Source organism: Citrus clementina, unplaced genomic scaffold (assembly GCF_000493195.1).
Source record: "Citrus clementina cultivar Clemenules unplaced genomic scaffold, Citrus_clementina_v1.0 scaffold_5, whole genome shotgun sequence".
In the NCBI taxonomy this organism is placed as follows: Eukaryota; Viridiplantae; Streptophyta; class Magnoliopsida; order Sapindales; family Rutaceae; genus Citrus; species Citrus x clementina.
The window spans coordinates 23,668,453-23,687,682 of record NW_006262201.1 but is presented as its reverse complement, the minus strand read 5'-3'; the positions used below and the strand labels follow the sequence as shown (position 1 = coordinate 23,687,682).

The 19,230-nt window shown below is 34.7% G+C and overlaps 1 protein-coding gene across 1 annotated transcript; it reads left to right on the top strand.

The window, feature by feature from the left end:
• Positions 1 to 7,306: 7,306 nt before the first annotated feature.
• LOC112098363 (disease resistance protein RPS2-like) lies at positions 7,307 to 13,271 on the top strand. The gene is given in 6 exon segments (XM_024184498.1): positions 7,307 to 9,848; positions 9,850 to 10,210; positions 10,503 to 10,979; positions 11,503 to 12,330; positions 12,461 to 12,558; positions 13,252 to 13,271. Coding segments are annotated over 5 exon segments (4,239 nt in total). The 5' UTR covers positions 7,307 to 7,317; the 3' UTR covers positions 12,503 to 12,558; positions 13,252 to 13,271.
• Positions 13,272 to 19,230: the final 5,959 nt, after the last annotated feature.

Sequence of the window (19,230 nt, the reverse complement as noted above, 5' to 3'; positions counted from 1 at the left end):
GGTAATAAATTTAGCAAGCAACCAACACTATTTTCCTCCAATTTCTAGCATCCACCTTTGAAAAAAATTAAATTCATCCAATTTATCTCCAATTTCTATTTATTTTGGGTTAAATTGTAATTTTGAGGGGTAAAAAGGTCATTTCGTTAACATTCCATTAAATCCACTAACGGAAATTAGACGGAAGTGGACGAATGCAACAAAAAGCAAACTTCAGGTGGCATGCTGAAAAAAAAAGTGTTTGTGTATTTTTAAAAAAAGCAAAACAAACAAGTGGACGAGTGTAAATTTTCCTTAATATTATTAGAGTTTATCTTACTTTATTAGGTTTATTTGAGTTATATTTTTAATTCTAATCTAACTGGGATTTTAGATTATTTCTCTTATTTGAGAAGATTTAGGATTAAGTGAGTTACTAGAATATATAGGCTTATTATTCATAGTTTATTAGCACACAAAAGCTTTCCTTAAATAATATTCAATATTTTCTCAATTGAGATATTTTCTCCTTAGTGAAAGCCCTTCTTAAGTTTTCATGAAAGTATGCTAGAAAAGTATCTAGTATTGCTTCCGCAATGTGTATATATGAGCACATTATATAATTGCCTTCCCCTTGTATGGTATTATAATTTATGAGGGAGCTTCACATATGATCCATTAGAAAAATAGAAAGATTCCCACTTGGAGGAATTGACATAAAGGGGAACGTACTTCACCATCATATACATGGCAGCAGGGTCGGCTTTGTAATCATCAAAATTCTTCATGCTATATATATATATATATATATATATATATTGATGGATCAATTGTTTCCAAGTTGGTTTGCTGGAGAATATTCACAATTTGAAAAAGCTTGTATTCTTGGAAAGAAATATTTTCGTGTGGAAAGGTTGAGGAGCTGAGAGGCTCATATAGATAAAAAACTAAATGAACTTTGGTGGATAATGGAGCATTTATGGAAACTCATTTTTCCCAATCTTGACTTGTCAATACAGTTTGATAAATCTTGTACCATCCTCAGCATCTTTCTGAAATCTAACCGCCTTGAAAGTTGCAGCTATTCGAGACTAATAAGCTAATTAGTAACGACCTAAATAGCCAAAAGTCTTGTGCCTCTTATGATCTATTTGGTATTGAGGTTGGATAGCTATAATTTTTAACTTATAACATTAAAGTGTTTGGTAAACACTAGTTGCTGTAAATTAAAAGTTAAGTTGATTTGGTCCCGCACTTATATGATGAAAAACCTATCATATATTTACTATTTTTGTTTAAGATTATTATTTAAAAAAATTATATTTACTCCACATTATCAACTTTTATTTCATAGTTATAATTTTTTTTGTTTATAATAGATGTCCCTTAAAAGTTATAGTACTTTAATAACATATAGTACGGGGCCTTAGATAGGTGGAATTTGATATGCTTTTCTTTATATAAGTTTTTGTCAAAGTTGGTGGGCACAAAAGCCCCCAAATTTAATTAACAAAAGCAACACCGAATTCAGTGCCACATAATTTGAAAAAAAAATTATATATGTAATATAATATAATATATTGCATGAACGGTAGCCAATTTTGTCTATAAAAGGAGGATGCTCCTCCTCATCTCAGCATCCTTTTTTTTTTTCATCTTATTTCTTCTCTTAAGAGAGATAAGTAGAGAGTTGAGAGTGTCAGAGCTTTAAGTTCTTGTTATAGTAATATGAGAGATTGGGTGTATTGGGGTTCTGGGTAGTGAGGTAAAATATTACAATATTTGTAATCCTCTTTTCACTAGTAAAATTTTATCTTTCTATCTTCTCCCATTGAAATAGACTAAAAGTCGTACCATGTAAATTCTGGTGTCCCTATATGATTCCGTTGTCTTAATATTTCTCAATTTCACTTTAGTTGTGTATTTGCTTCACCTATTAATTTTCTAACAGTGGTATCAGAGCCATTAGTTGTATATTTTGAAGTTTGGGTATTGTTCACGTAGACGGCACTGTTCATGTATATAGTACTATTCACATATACGATTACTGTTCACGTGAAACAATGGGTGCGATCCAAGAATTTTGTGTTGCAAAGCAGGGAATAATGGTGTGAGTGGAGTAACCGTGTGGTTTTGTACATGTTTAAGAAAGTTATGTCACAAAGGCGATAACAACCTAAGGAGGTTGGGTTTTAAGTGGGACCATTGTGACTTCTCCAGTCTTTCTTGGGAACTTGGTGTGCATTTTCACATATACGATCACTCGCAACTATTTAAGGTGGTACACTAACTTGTGTATGGTACTTATCAACAAAATGACAGCAAAGTTTGAAATTGAAAAGCTCAACAGGAGTAATTTCTCGATGTGGAAAATAAAAATGTGGGCAATTTTGAGGAAAAATAATTGCTTAGAAGCAATTGGAGAAAGGCCTACAAGAATCATTAATGATAAGTGGAATGAGATGGATGGCAATGCAATTGCTGATTTATACTTGGCACTTGCAAATGGGGTGTTATCTAGTGTTGCGGAAAAAAAGATAGCAAAGGGTATTTGAGATACTGTCATAAAATTGTACGAGGCCAAGTCATTGCACAACAAGATCTTCTTGAAGAGGAGACTCTATACTTTTCGAATTGTGGAAACCACATCGTCAACTGACCATATCAACACTCTAAAAACTTTATTTTCACAATTTACATTGTTGGGTCACAAAATAGAAGAAATTGAACGTGTGGAGCTTCTACTTGAAAGTCTACCTAACTCGTAAGGTCAACTCATCATCAATCTGACAAACAATATCCTAATGGAGTACCTGGTCTTTGACGATGTTGCACCCTCTATTTTAGAGGATGAGAATAGGCACAAGAACAAGGAAGACATGCTGAAAATTGTGAAAGCCTTGGCTTTGGCTACCTTTGAAGTGCTTTGGATAACCTACTTGCTTAAAGAATTACAAATACCATTGCTTCAAACCCCGGTGCTTAATTGTGATAACAAGAGTGCAGAAGCATTGGCCAGCAATCCAAGATATCATTCCAAAACCGAAAACATTGAACTTGGTTTGCATTTTGTTTGAAGCACATAGCATAGAAAGAACTTCAAATTCATCATGTCCCAAGTTGTGATCAAGCAGTAGATATATTCACCAAATTCATCATGTCCCAAGTTGTGATCAAGTAGTAGATAGCTCTTGATCAATTTAAGTATCTTAGATTCAAGCTCAATGTGTCTCCTAGACCTTGAGTTTGAGGAGGCTTATTAATATAGTGAGCTAGTTGAGCTTGTTACACGTGTGAGCTAGTTAAGTTTGTTTCCGCAAGTTAGTTAAATTTGTTAAGAATCTCTTGTAAAAGGCCTAGATTCAGCTAACATGTACAGTGTATGTGTACAACATTTTAGAATTCATTAGATCTGAGAATATATATGTGTAATGAACGAATACATATAATAATACAGTTACAATTCATTCTTCATTTTCTCTCTGTTTCTCATACTTTCTGAGCAACCAAACAATATAAACTCAGTTCTTAACTAATATCTTGATTATATGTAGCGAATTAATATTCTAGCGTCTTTTAAGAATTGAAGATGTAATACTGTCTCATTGGGAAGTCTTGTAATCATTCTGATTTTCTTCTGAGGTGAAATTGGTCTTGTAGGCAAATGAAATTTGATAAACGATCTTGTTAGTTTATTACTTTGAAGTGTCCCCGACAGAGAAAGATTCCAACTTGGAGGAATTGATATTAAGCAAAAAGAACTTTGCCATCGTATGGCAGCACGGCCAGATTTGTAAACTTGAATTACGATCTTCATGTCATTTAGTGAAAACATCAATTTATCCATTTACTGTTAAGAAGACAATTTTTTGAACAAAAATGGAAGTATAGAAATTGAGGTTGTCATTCTATTTGGAAGGGAAGTTGAAATTTATTATCCCATTTTTTATGGATTGACTGTTTACGGTTTGCTTCAGAATATTCACGATCTGGAAAAGCTTACGTTACAAAGAAATTTTTAACTCTTTCGCTCTTGATAGTAATTATCATGTGGCCACCCATGCATGCTTATAGATGCTTCTATTCCTGAGATAATTAGTTCATCAAAATAGTAGCCTTAGCCTTTTATTAGCATTTTATTTTGTCAACATTAACTGGTTAAATTGAATCAAAAGTGAAAGTGAAAATGAAAATGAGTGAATGACCGAAATTTCAAAATAATAATAATTTTGTCAAATTATGTGAACTGAATGGCCCATCTGTATGTTTGCTTTTGTTTTTTATCTATAATCATTTCAAGCTTGAAAGACAAGTAATGTATACACCTAAACTGAAGTTTGCGCGCTCCTTGTATTACAAGCGTCAAAGCTGTGATTCACATCAACTTTCAACAGAAGCTTCTGTGATATTATATATTTATGTAGCTTTTAACTTTAACAGAAGCATGTGGATTTTTGTTTTTTTGACTTGATTTTCCAAGATGAAGATGGGTGTAGTTCCATTCATTTTCTACTTCTGTATTATTTTTTCCGTTGTCTAAAACCACTAATTGTGTTTTGTTTGTTAAATTCATTTACAAGCGTCAAAGCTGTGATTCACATCAACTTCAATAGAAGCCTCTGTGATATTATTTATGTAGCTTTTAACTTTAACAAAAGCATGTGGATTTTTTTTTTTTGACTTGATTTTCCAAAATGAAGATGAGTATAGTTCCATTCATTTTCTAGGTCCAGCTATGTTACCCCTGGGGTTTGGTGCCCCATTTTTTGTCTTTTTCTAATTTACCGTTGGATGTAACGCAGGAGTTGTATAATGGCTTAAATGTGATTTTAGGTTATTAACATTAAAAGCTCTTCTTGTTCATGCAAAATAAGAAAAATCAGAATTTTTAAAATTATGACATAGAATTCCATAATATTTTTTTCCAATTAAATGACTTATTCTTACATTTATTAATATCTATTTAAATTAATAAATTTTCTTATTAATTAACAAATTAAAAAATTTAATATATAGTTAAACTATGTTATTATTTATGAACCATAATTAATGATAAATATAAATATGATTTTTTTTAATTTAACATAACAACAACCAATTTTCCTCTCACCCATGTGACCAAGGTTCAAACCCCATAACCTTTTTTATTCCAACACAAGAGATTTTACTATCTCAAGTAAATGTAATGTACAAAATACGAACATAAATTTAATTTGATATTCTATGTAGTTAATTTTTTTTGTAACATAGATTTATTTAACCTACTATCAATTATTTAATTATGTAGTAAAAATATGTTAATTTACTACGAATAATAAAGTGTTAATTTATGAATTTGTAAAATAATTTTTGTTTGTTTGAACAATGAGTTTGTATTTTTTGTCCTTAAATAAAAAGAATAAATTTAATTGCACAATTAAATAAATTGATATTTGTTACTCTACCCCAGTAGTTTAAATAGTCATTAGCACACATCCATACGGTTAAGATCTTTCATTAACTTAACTAAGAGAAGGGTAAAAAAAATTATAAACAATTACTCTATTTGAAAATAATTTAAAAATTTTCTTTGTAAAAATAAACTAAAAAATAAGTATTTTCTATTCTTTATTCTCTGTACCTAACATCGCACATGCACAACAATAGATATGACAATTCAACACATATCTATCAATTAAAATATAAGCCAATTAGTATAATTAATTGTGTCATAAATGGGTTATTAAATTAGGAGTTTTACAAAGTAAAAAAGAAAGCATGCAATTGCATTTATTTTCTATTAAAGTTTTGCGCCTCAAATTCAATCACACAACTCAAAAAAAATTTCTTTTAATTTACTGGTGTTTGTGTGTATAAAGAGAGTAAGTGCTTGAATTTAAAGGTGCTTGAATTCTAAACAAATCGTGGCTTCCAGAAGCATTAATGCAATTGAAAATTTTTGGGTATAAGACTAATGTGTGAAAATTTAAAAGTTTTTAACTTTTTTGTATTTATAACAAATAACAGGATTTTACTGTAATTAACCCTGAAAAAGACAAGAGAAAGAGGTACCAAACCCCCATTGCAACGTAGTTTTGCCCTCATTTTCTACTTCTATATTATTTTTTTCATTGTCTAAAACCACTAATTGTGTTTTTATCAAAATTGGCTAAATTAAAATGTGTTACGTAATGTATAAAGTAAAATGCAACACATAATGATCATAAAATTTCAGATGCTAATCAGTCTAAGTAGTAAGTACGTGTTTCACCTACTCTGTTTTATACTAATAATACATCAGGTTTACCAAATAATAATTTTGACAATGTCGGCAGAAATCTTTCTGCAACTTTCTGAAGATGACTTTATTCCCATCCCTTGATCTTTATTTATTTATTATTCTTTGCTTCACTTACGAACTTAGCCAAGGAACTTGAACTAAGTAGTAAGTACGTGTTTCACCTACTCTGTTTTATACTAATAATACATCAGGTTTACCAAATAATAATTTTGACAATGTCGGCAGAAATCTTTCTGCAACTTTCTGAAGATGACTTTATTCCCATCCCTTGATCTTTATTTATTTATTATTCTTTGCTTCACTTACGAACTTAGCCAAGGAACTTGAACTTTGGCTTTTCAAATGGGTCACTTTCAGCTTTTAATCTCGTCGATGATCTTCATTGTGAGGATGACAAACCATTATTCTTTTATTCTTCACTTGTTAAAGTTACAGAGTTTATATCATTCTTGAAATTTTAGCAAATCATATATTCTTCAGCTTCAGAACCTCCTTAAAAGGTCATTCTTTGCACTCATTCTCAATCAAGAAACGCATATGCTTTTGTCCATTGTAGTCACTGTTGTTTTGTTATTAATCTTTGCTCCCTTTTGCTGTCAACTCTCTTGAATTTCACTGGATCAAGTTTTCTCTCGGCATCTGTTTTGTTGTAATCTCCAGTCTTTGTTAATTAGTTTCTCTCCATTCCCAATCTTGTTGTGGCCTGCTGTTGTCTTTGTTTGGTTCCATATCTACCCTTTGTACTTCTACCGTGTCAAGATATCTTCATTTTTTCCATCTCAGTCAATATTTTTTCCGTCTTTCTTCTGGTCAATACTTCAGTTATTTTGATTGGTTCCCTTCGCCTCTATTATCTAAATCATTCCTTATATTAATTCAATCAGTTTTTGAACTAGAAACCTTTTCCTTGTTTCCATCTTCTCACCAGATCCATAACAGTTTTTCTTTCACTCTCTCTGTGTTTAGCTTTTTTTCTTTTTCTTTTTTTCACTCTCTCTGTGTTTCGCTCGTTGTTTATTTTCTTGTCAGAACTTTGAAAAAAAGAAAAGGGATCCAGGATGGTGGAAAGCATTGTTACCGTTGTTTCAGAATTTGTGAAATGCTTGGCTCCTCCAACAGAACGCCGACTTGGTTATTTGCGTAACTATAAAGCCAACGTTGAGAATCTCAAGGCAGAAATAGACAAGCTCAAGGATGAAAGGAGAAGCATTCAGCACAGGGTTTCTGAGGCTGAAAGAAAAGGGGAAAATATTGAAGAGAAGGTTGAGAAGTGGCTGGTTAGTGCGAACAACACCATTGAGCAGGCAGCCAAATTTATTGATGATGAGGAGACAACAAATAAGCCATGTCTCATGGGCTTGTGTCCTAATTTGAAGACCCGCTATCAGCTTAGCAAGAAAGCAGAAACAGAGGTGAAGGGCCTTGTTGAACTCAAAGAAGAAGCTGGGAAATTTGATAATAGTGTTTCCTACCGTCCTATTCTAGAGGAGATATGGGTAAAGTCTAACAAAGGCTACGAAGCCTTTGAATCAAGACTTTCTACTTTGGAGGCAATGCAAAATGCTTTGACTGATGTTAATGTCAGCATCATTGGAGTGTACGGCATGGGCGGCATTGGAAAGACGACACTGGTGAAGGAGTTTGCTAGGCGAGCCATTGAAGACAAGCTTTATGATATGGTGGTTTTTTTGGAGGTTTCCCAAACTCCAAACATAAAAAAGATTCAAGGGGAAATTGCAGAGAAATTAGGTCTGGAGTTGTCCGAGGAGGCTGAATCTAGAAGAGCTAGTAAACTTTATGAACGATTGAAGAATGACAAGAAGATCCTTGTGATTCTGGACAACATCTGGAAATATCTTGATTTAGAGACTGTTGGAATTCCTTTTGGCGATGATAATAGAGGATGCAAATTATTATTAACAGCAAGGGATCGTAATGTCTTGTTAAGTATGGGATCAGAAAATAACTTCTTGATTGGCATTCTAAATGAGCAAGAAGCTTGGAGATTGTTCAAGATAATGGCTGGTAATTATGTTGAAAATCGTGAGTTAAAATCTACAGCAACAAGTGTAGCCAAGGCATGTGGAGGTTTGCCTATTGCCCTAACCACAGTAGCAAGGGCACTGAGAAACAAAGAGCTGCCTGTGTGGAAGAACGCCTTGCAAGAACTCCAAACGCCTTCAGAGGCAAGCTTCGACGGAGGAGTACCAGTAGAGGCATACTCAACAATTGAGCTGAGTTACAAGTACTTAAGAGGTGAGCAACTCAAGAAAACTTTTTTACTGTGTAGTCTAATTACACCAACTTCAATTATGGACTTGTTCAAATATAGCGTGGGCTTGGGTGCATTTGAAAGTGTCCATAAGCTAGAAGATGCACATAACAAATTAGATGCATGGGTCAATCAACTAAGAGACTCTTGTTTGTTGCTTGAGGATGGTAGCAGTAAATTATTTTCCATGCATGATGTTGTTCGCGATGTTGCCATTTCAATTGCATGTGGTGACAAAATTGCATTTGCGGTTAGAAATGAGGATGTGTGGAAATGGCCAGATGCAGATGCATTAAAAAAATATCCTGCAATTTTTTTAAAAGATAGTATTATTAATGACATTCCCGAAGTGTTGGAATCTCCACAACTTGAATTTTTACTCATGTCTCCCAAGAACTCTTTTGTCGCGCCCAATGTTCCTGAGAACTTCTTCGAAAGGACAAAAAAGCTTCGGGTTTTGGATTTGACTAGAATGCAGTTATTGCCATTGCCATCTTCAATTGATCATCTAGTAAATCTTCGGACGCTTTGTCTTGATCAAAGCATTTTGGGAGACATGGACATAGCCATTATTGGAAAGTTGGAAAATCTAGAAATCCTTAGCTTTGTGTGGTCTGATATTGTAGAGTTACCAAAAGCACTAGGGCAACTGACTAAGCTAAGGCTGTTAGATTTAAGAGACTGTTTCCGTCTAAAAGTTATTGCCCCAGATGTCATATCGAGCTTAATCCGATTAGAAGAATTGTATATGGGTAATTGCTCCGTTGAATGGGAGGTTGAAAGAGCCAACAGTGAAAGAAGTAATGCAAGCCTTGATGAATTGATGCTTTTACCTTGGCTAACCACTCTAGAAATTGATGTTAAAAATGACAGTATTTTACCGGAAGGCTTTTTGGCCAGAAAGCTCGAAAGGTTCAAAATATCTATTGGAAATGAGTCATTCATGGCTTCCTTGCCTGTTGCAAAAGATTGGTTTCGCAGTCGGTCGAACTTTTTGATCAACGATAATCATGAGTGTTTAAGAGAATTGAAGCTCAAGCTTGATTTTACGGACATTTGCTCCATGAAATTGCAGGCCATCAATAACGTTGAATACTTATGGTTGGACAAGCTACAAGGTGTCAAAAATGTTCTTTTCGATTTGGACACAAAGGGCTTTCCACAATTGAAGTTTCTCTGGGTTCAAAATAATCCTGACTTCTTTTGTATTGTCGACTCAATGGAGATGGTCGCTTGTGATGCCTTTCCTCTTTTGGAGTCACTGACTCTTCACAATTTGATCAACATGGAGAGGATATGCATTGATCGACTCAAAGTAGTCTTTCAATAAACTCAAAACAATAAAAGTAGAAAATTGTAATGAGTTGAGTAATATCTTCTGGCTCTCCACTGCAAAATGCCTTCCAAGACTTGAGAGAATTGCAGTTATTAATTGCAGCAAGATGAAAGAGATTTTTGCTACTGAGGGAGATGCTGATGTTGACAACAATAATGCTACTGAGAAGATAGAGTTGGCTCAATTAAGATCTTTGAGTTTGGGAAATCTTCCAGAGGTTACAACTTTTTTCCGTAATTTGAAGACTCCTTCAGCATCACCAAACAGACAAGGGCTGCAAGAGGAATTGACAAGTTCTTGCTCCAACGAAATCAATTTGGAAACACTGCTTTTCAACGGCAAGGTGCGTAGGCTAACACTTTCTTTATGCTATTGTGCATTCTCTTTTGAAGTCATACGCGGAAAATAATTAAATCATTTAAAGAATTGAAAGAAAGTGAAAAAAAAAGGATAAAAAGAATCTTACGCACTCACTAATTGAGCTCTTAACAAGTAATACGAATTAGAATGCATACTCAGCTGTCAGTTGGAAATTGATTTTGACTTGAATTATTAATCTGTAATCAAAGAAGAAAATTTCAATAAGTCCTTCTCATATGGATGTTGGATCTAACAAGAAATTAATATTTTTTTAGGTAGGGTTGCCTAATTTGGAGGCTTTGGAGATATCTGAAATTAATGTCGACAAGATTTGGCATTACAATCATCGTCCGGTCATGCTTCCTCGCTTTCAAAGTTTAACACGATTGATTGTGTGCCACTGTAACAAATTGAAATACATATTTTTAGTTTCTATGATTCAAAGCTTTGAGCATCTCCAAGAAGTAGAGATAGTGAATTGTAGGGGTTTGCAAGAGATCATTTCGGAAGACAGAGTAGATCATGTGACCCCTCGTTTTGTCTTTCAACGGGTGACCACTCTTATACTCCAAGAGCTACCAGAACTTAAATGTTTATACCATGGAATGCATACTTCGGAATGGCCTGCACTAAAAATTTTAGTGGTGTCTGGTTGTGACAAATTGAAGACATTCGCTGCAGATTCATCACAGAATAATGAGGATGATCAACTTGGTATTCCTGCACAACGGCCCCTATTCTTGTTCAAAAAGGTATGAAGCCGCTTTCTAGATTTCTTATCAATTAGATCATTAGCGACTTTTGACTTTGTAAAATATAACAAAACATCAATAAATTAATACTCAATAAATTGAAAACTTTTATTACAAAATTAATATTTTTGCTAGTCTTGACTAAGGGATCAATGTACTAAATTAATAATTAGATGAATTATTTTAGGTATAGCATTATAAAAGAATCCTCAGTTTTCTCATATATAATCACTTACAATATAAATTAATAATTTATTATTGTGCAATAAAATATATTTATGCCAGTATAAATCATCCTTTTTTTTTTTCTAATTTCTCTCTTATCTCTAAAATTAACATACAAAAATCCTAGAATGAATTTTATCACTAATTCAATTTTTCCTTTCTTTTTGTTTTTTTTTGGGTAAAATATATATAATCTACAACAAGTACTATAAGGTCGCTGCATATGATTGGATTACTCAAAATTATTGGAGAGAACATCAACTGACTGATTAGTTACTACGTGATTGACGATGATCAGATCTTACCCAACTTGGAGTCACTGGCGTTAAGCGGAAAAGATGTGAAGATGATTTTGGACGCCGATTTCCCACACCTTTTTGGTAATCTTAAAAAACTAGACATAACTTATGATGACTCGGCTTGTTTTCCAATCAGGAATGTACTTGAGAGATTTCACAATCTCGAATTACTCTTACTGTATCATTGTTCATACGAAGAGGTATTTTCAACGGAAGGATGCTTAGAGAAACGTTTGAGGAAGTTGGCAATGATAAAATGTATAGAGCTGGGCCACCTTAATCATCTGAAGCAGCTATGTAAACAAGACTCCAAACTTGACTCCATTTTTCAATATCTTGAAATTCTAAAAGTATATCATTGTCAAAATCTGTTAAGTCTATTGCCATCATCATCGGTATCTTTTCGGAACCTAACAAAACTGGTAGCTGTCGGTTGCAAGGAATTGATACACTTAGTAACATCCTCCACAGCAAAAACTCTGGTGCGACTCGTAACAGTGCAAGTATATGGATGCAGAGCAATGACAGAGGTGGTAATAAATGACAAAGAAGGAGTTGACATAGAAGAGATTGTTTTCAGCAAATTGAAGGCGTTGATTCTGTGTGATTTAGACAGTCTCACAAGTTTCTGCTCTGCCAATTACACCTTCAAATTCCCATCTCTGGAATATCTGGAAGTGATTGGTTGTCCCAAGATGAAGACTTTCACTTCAGGAGAATCAAACACACCTCCGAGAGTAAGCGTCTCGTATGGAGAGTCAGAGGATCAACGGCGTTGGGCAAATAATGATCTTAACACGACCATACAACAATTACATGCTGAAAAGGTACGGATATACATATTACCCTCTATCTCCCATGGAAAAATTTTACAAATTTGCTTTTTTTAAATAAAATATCGATAAGATATTTGTTATAAAGTTAGTTTAAATTGATGAATAAGTATTTTATTTTCAGCTATTGGCGGGGTCGTCGTCGTACTTTATGGGTTACGACTAATTTCATTGGCTTCTTATGTCTTGGAGTCGCGAATTTGGAGAAGAAAGTCAAAGCTGGTAATTAATTCTTATTTTATTTATGTGATCTTGTGGGTTGTTTCACAATTTCATCTCAATTATTTAGAATGGCAGATTTTGCGTCATTGAGTGTCTTTTGGTCTAATTTAATTTAATTTGAGTATTTTGTTTGAGAGTTCGCTTGTTCTCTAAAATTTTATAATTCTTTGCAAGCATTTTATGATGAAATTTCATCAAAAGGGGCAACACTTGCATGTTGAAAGTCTTCAGATTTTATAATTCCTGTTGAAAGTCTTCAGATTTTACAATTCCTTGAAATCATGCAAACTTTTTTCTTTCTTTCTTTGCCAATTATTTATTGTCATCATTGCTGTTCCGTTATATTTGTTTGTGCTCTGTTTGTTCTTTGGAAACTTGGAAGGCAACGAAAGTACTTAAGAAAATGGTCTTGCCTATGAACACATAATTAAGAACAGCTGAATAGCATTCATTGGATAAAAAAAAAAATCTAATTAGCCCATTATGCCTACAACAAATCCTTAAACAATCAAAGGTTAGCTATGAACAACTATATTGTGGAAATATTGTTTGAAAGCATTGGATAGAATTTTAAAAAATATCAAGTTTTCACAAACCAAAAAGGGAACTAATTTGGTCTTGTTTTGTGAAAGTATAGAGAGCACAATATTTTGTCTGTTATTCTTGTTAAAATTCTCAGCACTGTGTTTGCAGAATGTCTGAATATTGATGGAGATTCAAATCACTCTTCTTCCGTGCAACATTCGAAATGAAGCCTTTTTCCCCCTCTATTCAAATTTTATGCTGTGAGGGGTTCCCCTTTCCATCTTCATGTGATTTACTTCATCGTGTCGCTACATATATGATAGTGTGTGTCATTTCCTGTCTGTTTCCTTTGTTTGACCATCGGAAGTTCAAAGACAGTTTATTTTAAATGTGTGTAAATTCATTTTCTGTATAAGCTCTTTGTATACATTTTGACATTTTATTCTCAATATGTATGACTCAATGAGAGGTCTATTGTTATATATACGTCACGAATTTCTTGTGTATTTTTAGATTTGATGATGTATTATTGCCTCATTGCAAGGTCTTACAATCACTCTGATTCTTATTTCTTGTATATATATGTATATATGCGCAAGAAATTTGATAAATGATCTCGTCATTTTCTCAGTAAAACATCTAGTAGACTAGTACTTAATATGTTGAAAGGGTACTAAGCAGCAGGCCAAGATTTGTCAACTCAAAGATCGTCATGTCACTTTTTGAAAGTTGACTAAAAATTATTCCTAAAAGTAGCAAAAGTTGGTGGATTATTGTGGTTTTCCTACTTTATCGTTTTTGGTCGAATAAATTAATATAAAGCCGTCGATTCTGCATTAAAGCTTATGAATTGTGAAGATATGAATACCAAATCTTTCCAACTCCAACTCTTGAGTAATTATTAGGTTCCCACCCATGCAAACATATTTTCTTTCGACAAAAAGGGATGCCTGATTCAGGGCATCCGTTGCCTCGGTTTATTTGATTTTGTTTGGTTCAATTGTGGTTCTGTTATTTAGTTTTTCCTCTGATGGTTCTGTTTCTCTGTAGATTTCACTGGGTTTGCTTTGCTTCACATCTTTCTTTCAAAACTAAGAAGGCAAGGAAAGAGAGTCCGTAATTAGAAAATGCAAGAAGTATATATCAAATGATGCATATGCTCATGCTCTTGCCTATGAACACATAAAGAACAACTGAATATCCTTCGTCGGATAACAAAAAAACAAAATCTAATCATCCATTATCCATACAAGAAATGATACCATTACTTTTAGCAAATTAAAGGTGTTATATCTTTTTTATTTAAAAAGTCTTAAGATTTTTATTTTTCCGGTTGTTACACCTCCAGAGTTCCACAGCAATAATGTCAAATTGTAATTATTTGTCCCAAGATGAAGTTTTTCACTGGAGGAGAATTAATAATTACGCTATTTCGGCCCAGAGGACCACGAAGCCCCTTGGGTTGTTGGCATTAACACTATTACGCTAGTGCGTTTACCAACCCAAACCTTCTGTTTGGTCAACAGTGTCTAAATTGAACCTATCGTGAATGGAGGAAAAAGAAAAAAAGGATTTATCAGAAACCTGCCGGTTTGGCGTATTCTCAGTTTGATAGATTATATTTGTGTATTTTTAAATACCTCCCCTGGTGCTAGTATATCTTTCCTCTGGTGCTAGTATATCTTTCCTTGATACCCCTAATTTAAAAAAAAGAATAATTTGTATACTGAAAAGAAAATATTATTGGTTAGTACCAGCATATTTGTCTTAAAAAAATAATTTGTATACTAAAAATAAAAAATTGTTGGTTAGTACCAACACGCTTGTTTTGGTGCCAAGGGATGTGAATACAATGAAAATATCAAATCACCCCTGCTACTTTCCAAAATGACTTTGATGAATGAAACAAACAAAAGATTTAAGTCAAATATCAGAGAACCAAAAGGAAGTTGTTTTGCACTAGCCTAATTGCTATGTTTTCTGCATCAAATTTTGTTCAATCTTGGTGAAGATCTTGGTGTCCCTCTTTTATTCAATATAAGAAGAGTGAAAAAAAAAGTTGTTTGTTTTTTACACAAGTGATAGAAATACTTTTCAACTTTAGACAGTGTAACACTATACGCATCAAAGAAATAAGATAATGAACCATTTCCCATACATGAGTTAATTAGTATTTAGTACAGGAGATGCAACCGAATTTTAAATTTATTCCTCAAGGGTTACAAGTGATACAAATGAGTACACAAATCAACCATCTCTAGCTTAACAAAAAGATGATGCGAATGCATAAACATGCAAAAAGTCTACGAATAGTATACATGGTAACTATGACTAAGTAAAATAACAATTCTGATTGATAATACCACCAGCAACAGGACCTTCATACCTTCTCTTTATTAATCACTAGTTGGTATGCTATAGCTCAGCCAAGTGTCAAATGAATGGCGATCAAACTCTCAAGCCTCTGTATACGTGGCGTTGTTATACCAGAACTACAACAGTTAAAACTGTACTTTGGACCAGTAGTCCGCAAGCTCGGGTTTCCAGCCGATATACCTCTGTAATCAAAAACCTTTAAAACATTTTTTCTCAGGTTATACAACCCAAAACAGACTTTCCTTTAGTCTAAAACAGGGTACCAAACCAGATAAGAAATGATCAAAAGTTTTCTGATGCACAGGATCCTTACTAGAAGGCAAGTGCAGAGCATACTTCCTTAGGTTTTCAAAATGAACAAATTTAATCCTTTATTCCTTTTCTTTCTTAGAACTTCATTTGCAGAGAGAGAAAGGAGAGTTTAGAAATTCATGGAAGAAAACACACGAGTTTTTTTCTTGGAAATTTTTCTTATATCTTACAAGCAAGGGGAGAATCCTTTATATAGAGGAGGATTCTTGAGAAGATAGGACAGGACCCCTATCTTTTACAAAAGCAAAAACAAAAGATAAGATAGGACAGGACCCCTATCTTTTACATAATGGCACAACTTTAATTATTACAAAAGACAAAAGTGCTTTAATAATTAAAGCATGACTTTGTCAAAAGCAAAAGCAAAAGCTTAAAGTAAAAGCAAACTTTAATAATTATGCAAGCATAAAGCGAAACATCATTATGACAACAAGACAAACTACTTTATGGAAAGCAACAAGACAAACAACTTTATGGAGAGCGGAGGTTCATGTACTCGTCTTCGGATGAGCTTTCTGTCTCATATGGGTTGTCAGGGTTGCTTTTTGGGAAAAAGGTCTTGGAGAGCTTTGGATGCTTACAGTGGGGACCACGGCAAGGTGGATAAGGGCAATTATAGTCTCTGGGAGTACACTTTGGAGTATACTGAGGGGAAGTTTGGGTAGCTTTGTCAACTTTGGATGGTTGAGCTGGTCGTTTGGAGGATTGAGTTGAAGGTCCTGGTTCAGAGGGGCCAGGTTCATCCATTGTTGGTTGGGGAAACTGGTGAAGGTGTTGGCTCAGAGGGAGAAATGCATCCCATGGGTCTTGGGAATCCTGGAACAGGAAATCAGTGTAGTCTGGTTTTTATTCTTTGATGATGATACATGTGGACTTTGGTTTGAGAGGGTGTTCTGGTTTGGAGAGTCTGGAGAGCATATCAGGGATGAGGTTCTGGGATCCCTTTATATGCTTGACTGAAAAGTCATATTTGGAAAACCAATCTTTTAATCTGAGTAACATTTTTTCGAGAACAGTTTTACCTTTGAAATGAAAGATATTGGGGAAGGCTGAGCTGTCCATTCGGATGAGAAAATGGTGTCCAATCAAATGATACTCAAACTTTTTGATGCCATTCTTGACCGCTAAGATTTCTTTGAACACGCTATGGTAGTGCTTCTGTGTGTCAGAAAAATGTCCACTAGCGTAAGCGATAAAGTTTTCTTTTCCGTTGATTTCTTCAAGGAGTATGGCACCCCATGATTCATCACTTGCGTCTGTCTGTAAGATGCGCTTGCCATCTGTAATCAACTTTAAAGGAGGCGGATTTTGCGCAATCTGCTTTAGGGTAGTGACAGCAAAGGTGTGGTCAGCATTCCATTCTGGGGGCTTCTTTTTCAATAAAGCCGAGAGATGGTGAGTGTAATGATCCACGTGGGGGATGAAATCACGGATGTAATTGATAATGCCGAGAAACTGTTGAATTTGCCTTTTGGAAAGTTGCTGATCTGGAAAGTGAAGCAATTCTTGGGCAATGTGCTTTCCTGGTTGATAGTGTCCATCTTTTATGATCGTACCAAGGAATTCAACATTATCTGTAGCAATGGTGCTTTTCTTGGCGGATAACATGATTCCATGACTTTGGAGAATATCATAGAATTGAGTTAACAGCTGGCGATGTTCATCATGTGAGCCTGAAAAAAGCAAGATATTATCAATATAAATCAATGCATGATGCAAAAGGGGTTGGAAGATTTGGACCATGGATTTTTGGAAAATGGATGGGGCAGTTTTGAGACCAAAGGGTAGGACGGTCCATTGAAAATGGGCATTGGGAATACAAAAAGCGGTTTTGTAGCGTTCAGAGGGTTCAATGCCTAGTTGCCAAAAACCTGATTTTAAATCAAATTTTGAAAAGATCTGGGCATTTTTGAGAAAAGTGAACATGCTTTGTCGACGAGGTAGTGGGAATTTGTCATCTTGTAAAAACATGTTTAATGGCTGGTAGTCAATGACTAGGCGTTTCTTTCCTCGGACAATTTCTGAATGCTTTTCAACATAAAAGGCTTGGCAAGCCCATTGAGAACTTGTGGGCTCAATTAAACCTTGGGCTAACAATTGTGAACATTCTTGTTGGGCTAGGAGTAAGTCAGAAGGACTCATTCCTGGATGAGTAGCTTTGGTCGGGTTGATGTCTTCATTGAGTTTGAAGGGTAACTTAATGAAGAAAGACTTATTTTTCCACAAAGGATTTGGATGGGTGAACTCAGAATGGGACTCTGGACAGAAACTCAAAAGTTTGGTTGAAATATCTTGGTAAGACTGGGGAGTTTCAGACAAATTGTAGAGTTTCAGAATGTCTGTGAATGGTTTGAACATGGACTTGACTCGGATTCCAGTGGGAACGATTTGGAGGTGTTTGATTTGGTGAAGGATGTCAAATCCTAACAAGACATCCTTATTAGGAAGAGTTGAACCAATAACTTTGGTCCAAATGACACAATTTGGGAAGATTTGAATACCAATGGGTTTTTTGGTAATCAAATAGGTGGTAAAGAGTTTGCCATTGACAGCTTTGAAGTGTTCTTCAGACTGGGTCCAATATTCTGATGGAAGAATATGGGGGTTTAACATGCTGCGTTGGGCGCCAGTATCTATAAGACCAATTGCTGGAATGGGCCTTTGGAATTTTGAGGGCAAGATCTGGAGTTTGATGGATGGGATAGGAATTGTAGTATCAAGGGAGAGTAACTGTTGGTGGAAAATCACTTGAGACTGGTCACTGTCTGAATTAGAGGAATTCTGTAGTGCGAACATTGTTTCATCATTGGGCTCATCTTGTTCAGAGAAATAGAATTCCAGTTCATCTTTGGCAGGAGAGTAGTCGGTAGTTGCTTGAAGATGCTCAACTAACAGGATGGATTTTTCTCTTTTGTTGGGGCAATCTTTGGCATAATGGCCTTTTCTCTTGCAGATGAAACATCTGCTTGATTGCTTTCGTTTGGATTCTCTAGAGGAGGAAGATTTCTTTCTGAAGAACCGGTAGGGCTTTCGGGATCTGCGAGGCTTGGAGGAAAATTCTGGAGTTTTGAATTTCCGAAAATGCCTTTTTTTCTTTGAACTGCAATCGCAATCCTTTTTCTTGTGGCATTTGATCTGCAAATAAGGCTTTTTGCAAGCACTTCAGAAAGGTTCTTTGTCTTTCAACAGTTCTTTGAAAAACTGTTTTTGCTCACAAAGTTTGTCAAGACAAGTTTTGGCAAGCTGAAAGATTTTGCCAAGAGAGATGTTGTCTAGGGAAAGATTGGATGCTGTGAGTTGTCTCTGGATGTTGGGTTGGAGTTCTTCGGGGAGGGAAGCCAGAAAGACATGCTTTAATGTCGGCTCATTGAATCCATTAAGCTTATAGAACAGCAGGGACATTCGCTTATAATGGAAGTCAAGATCCTTAGCATTGAGGGAACAGCATTTCATGTTGAG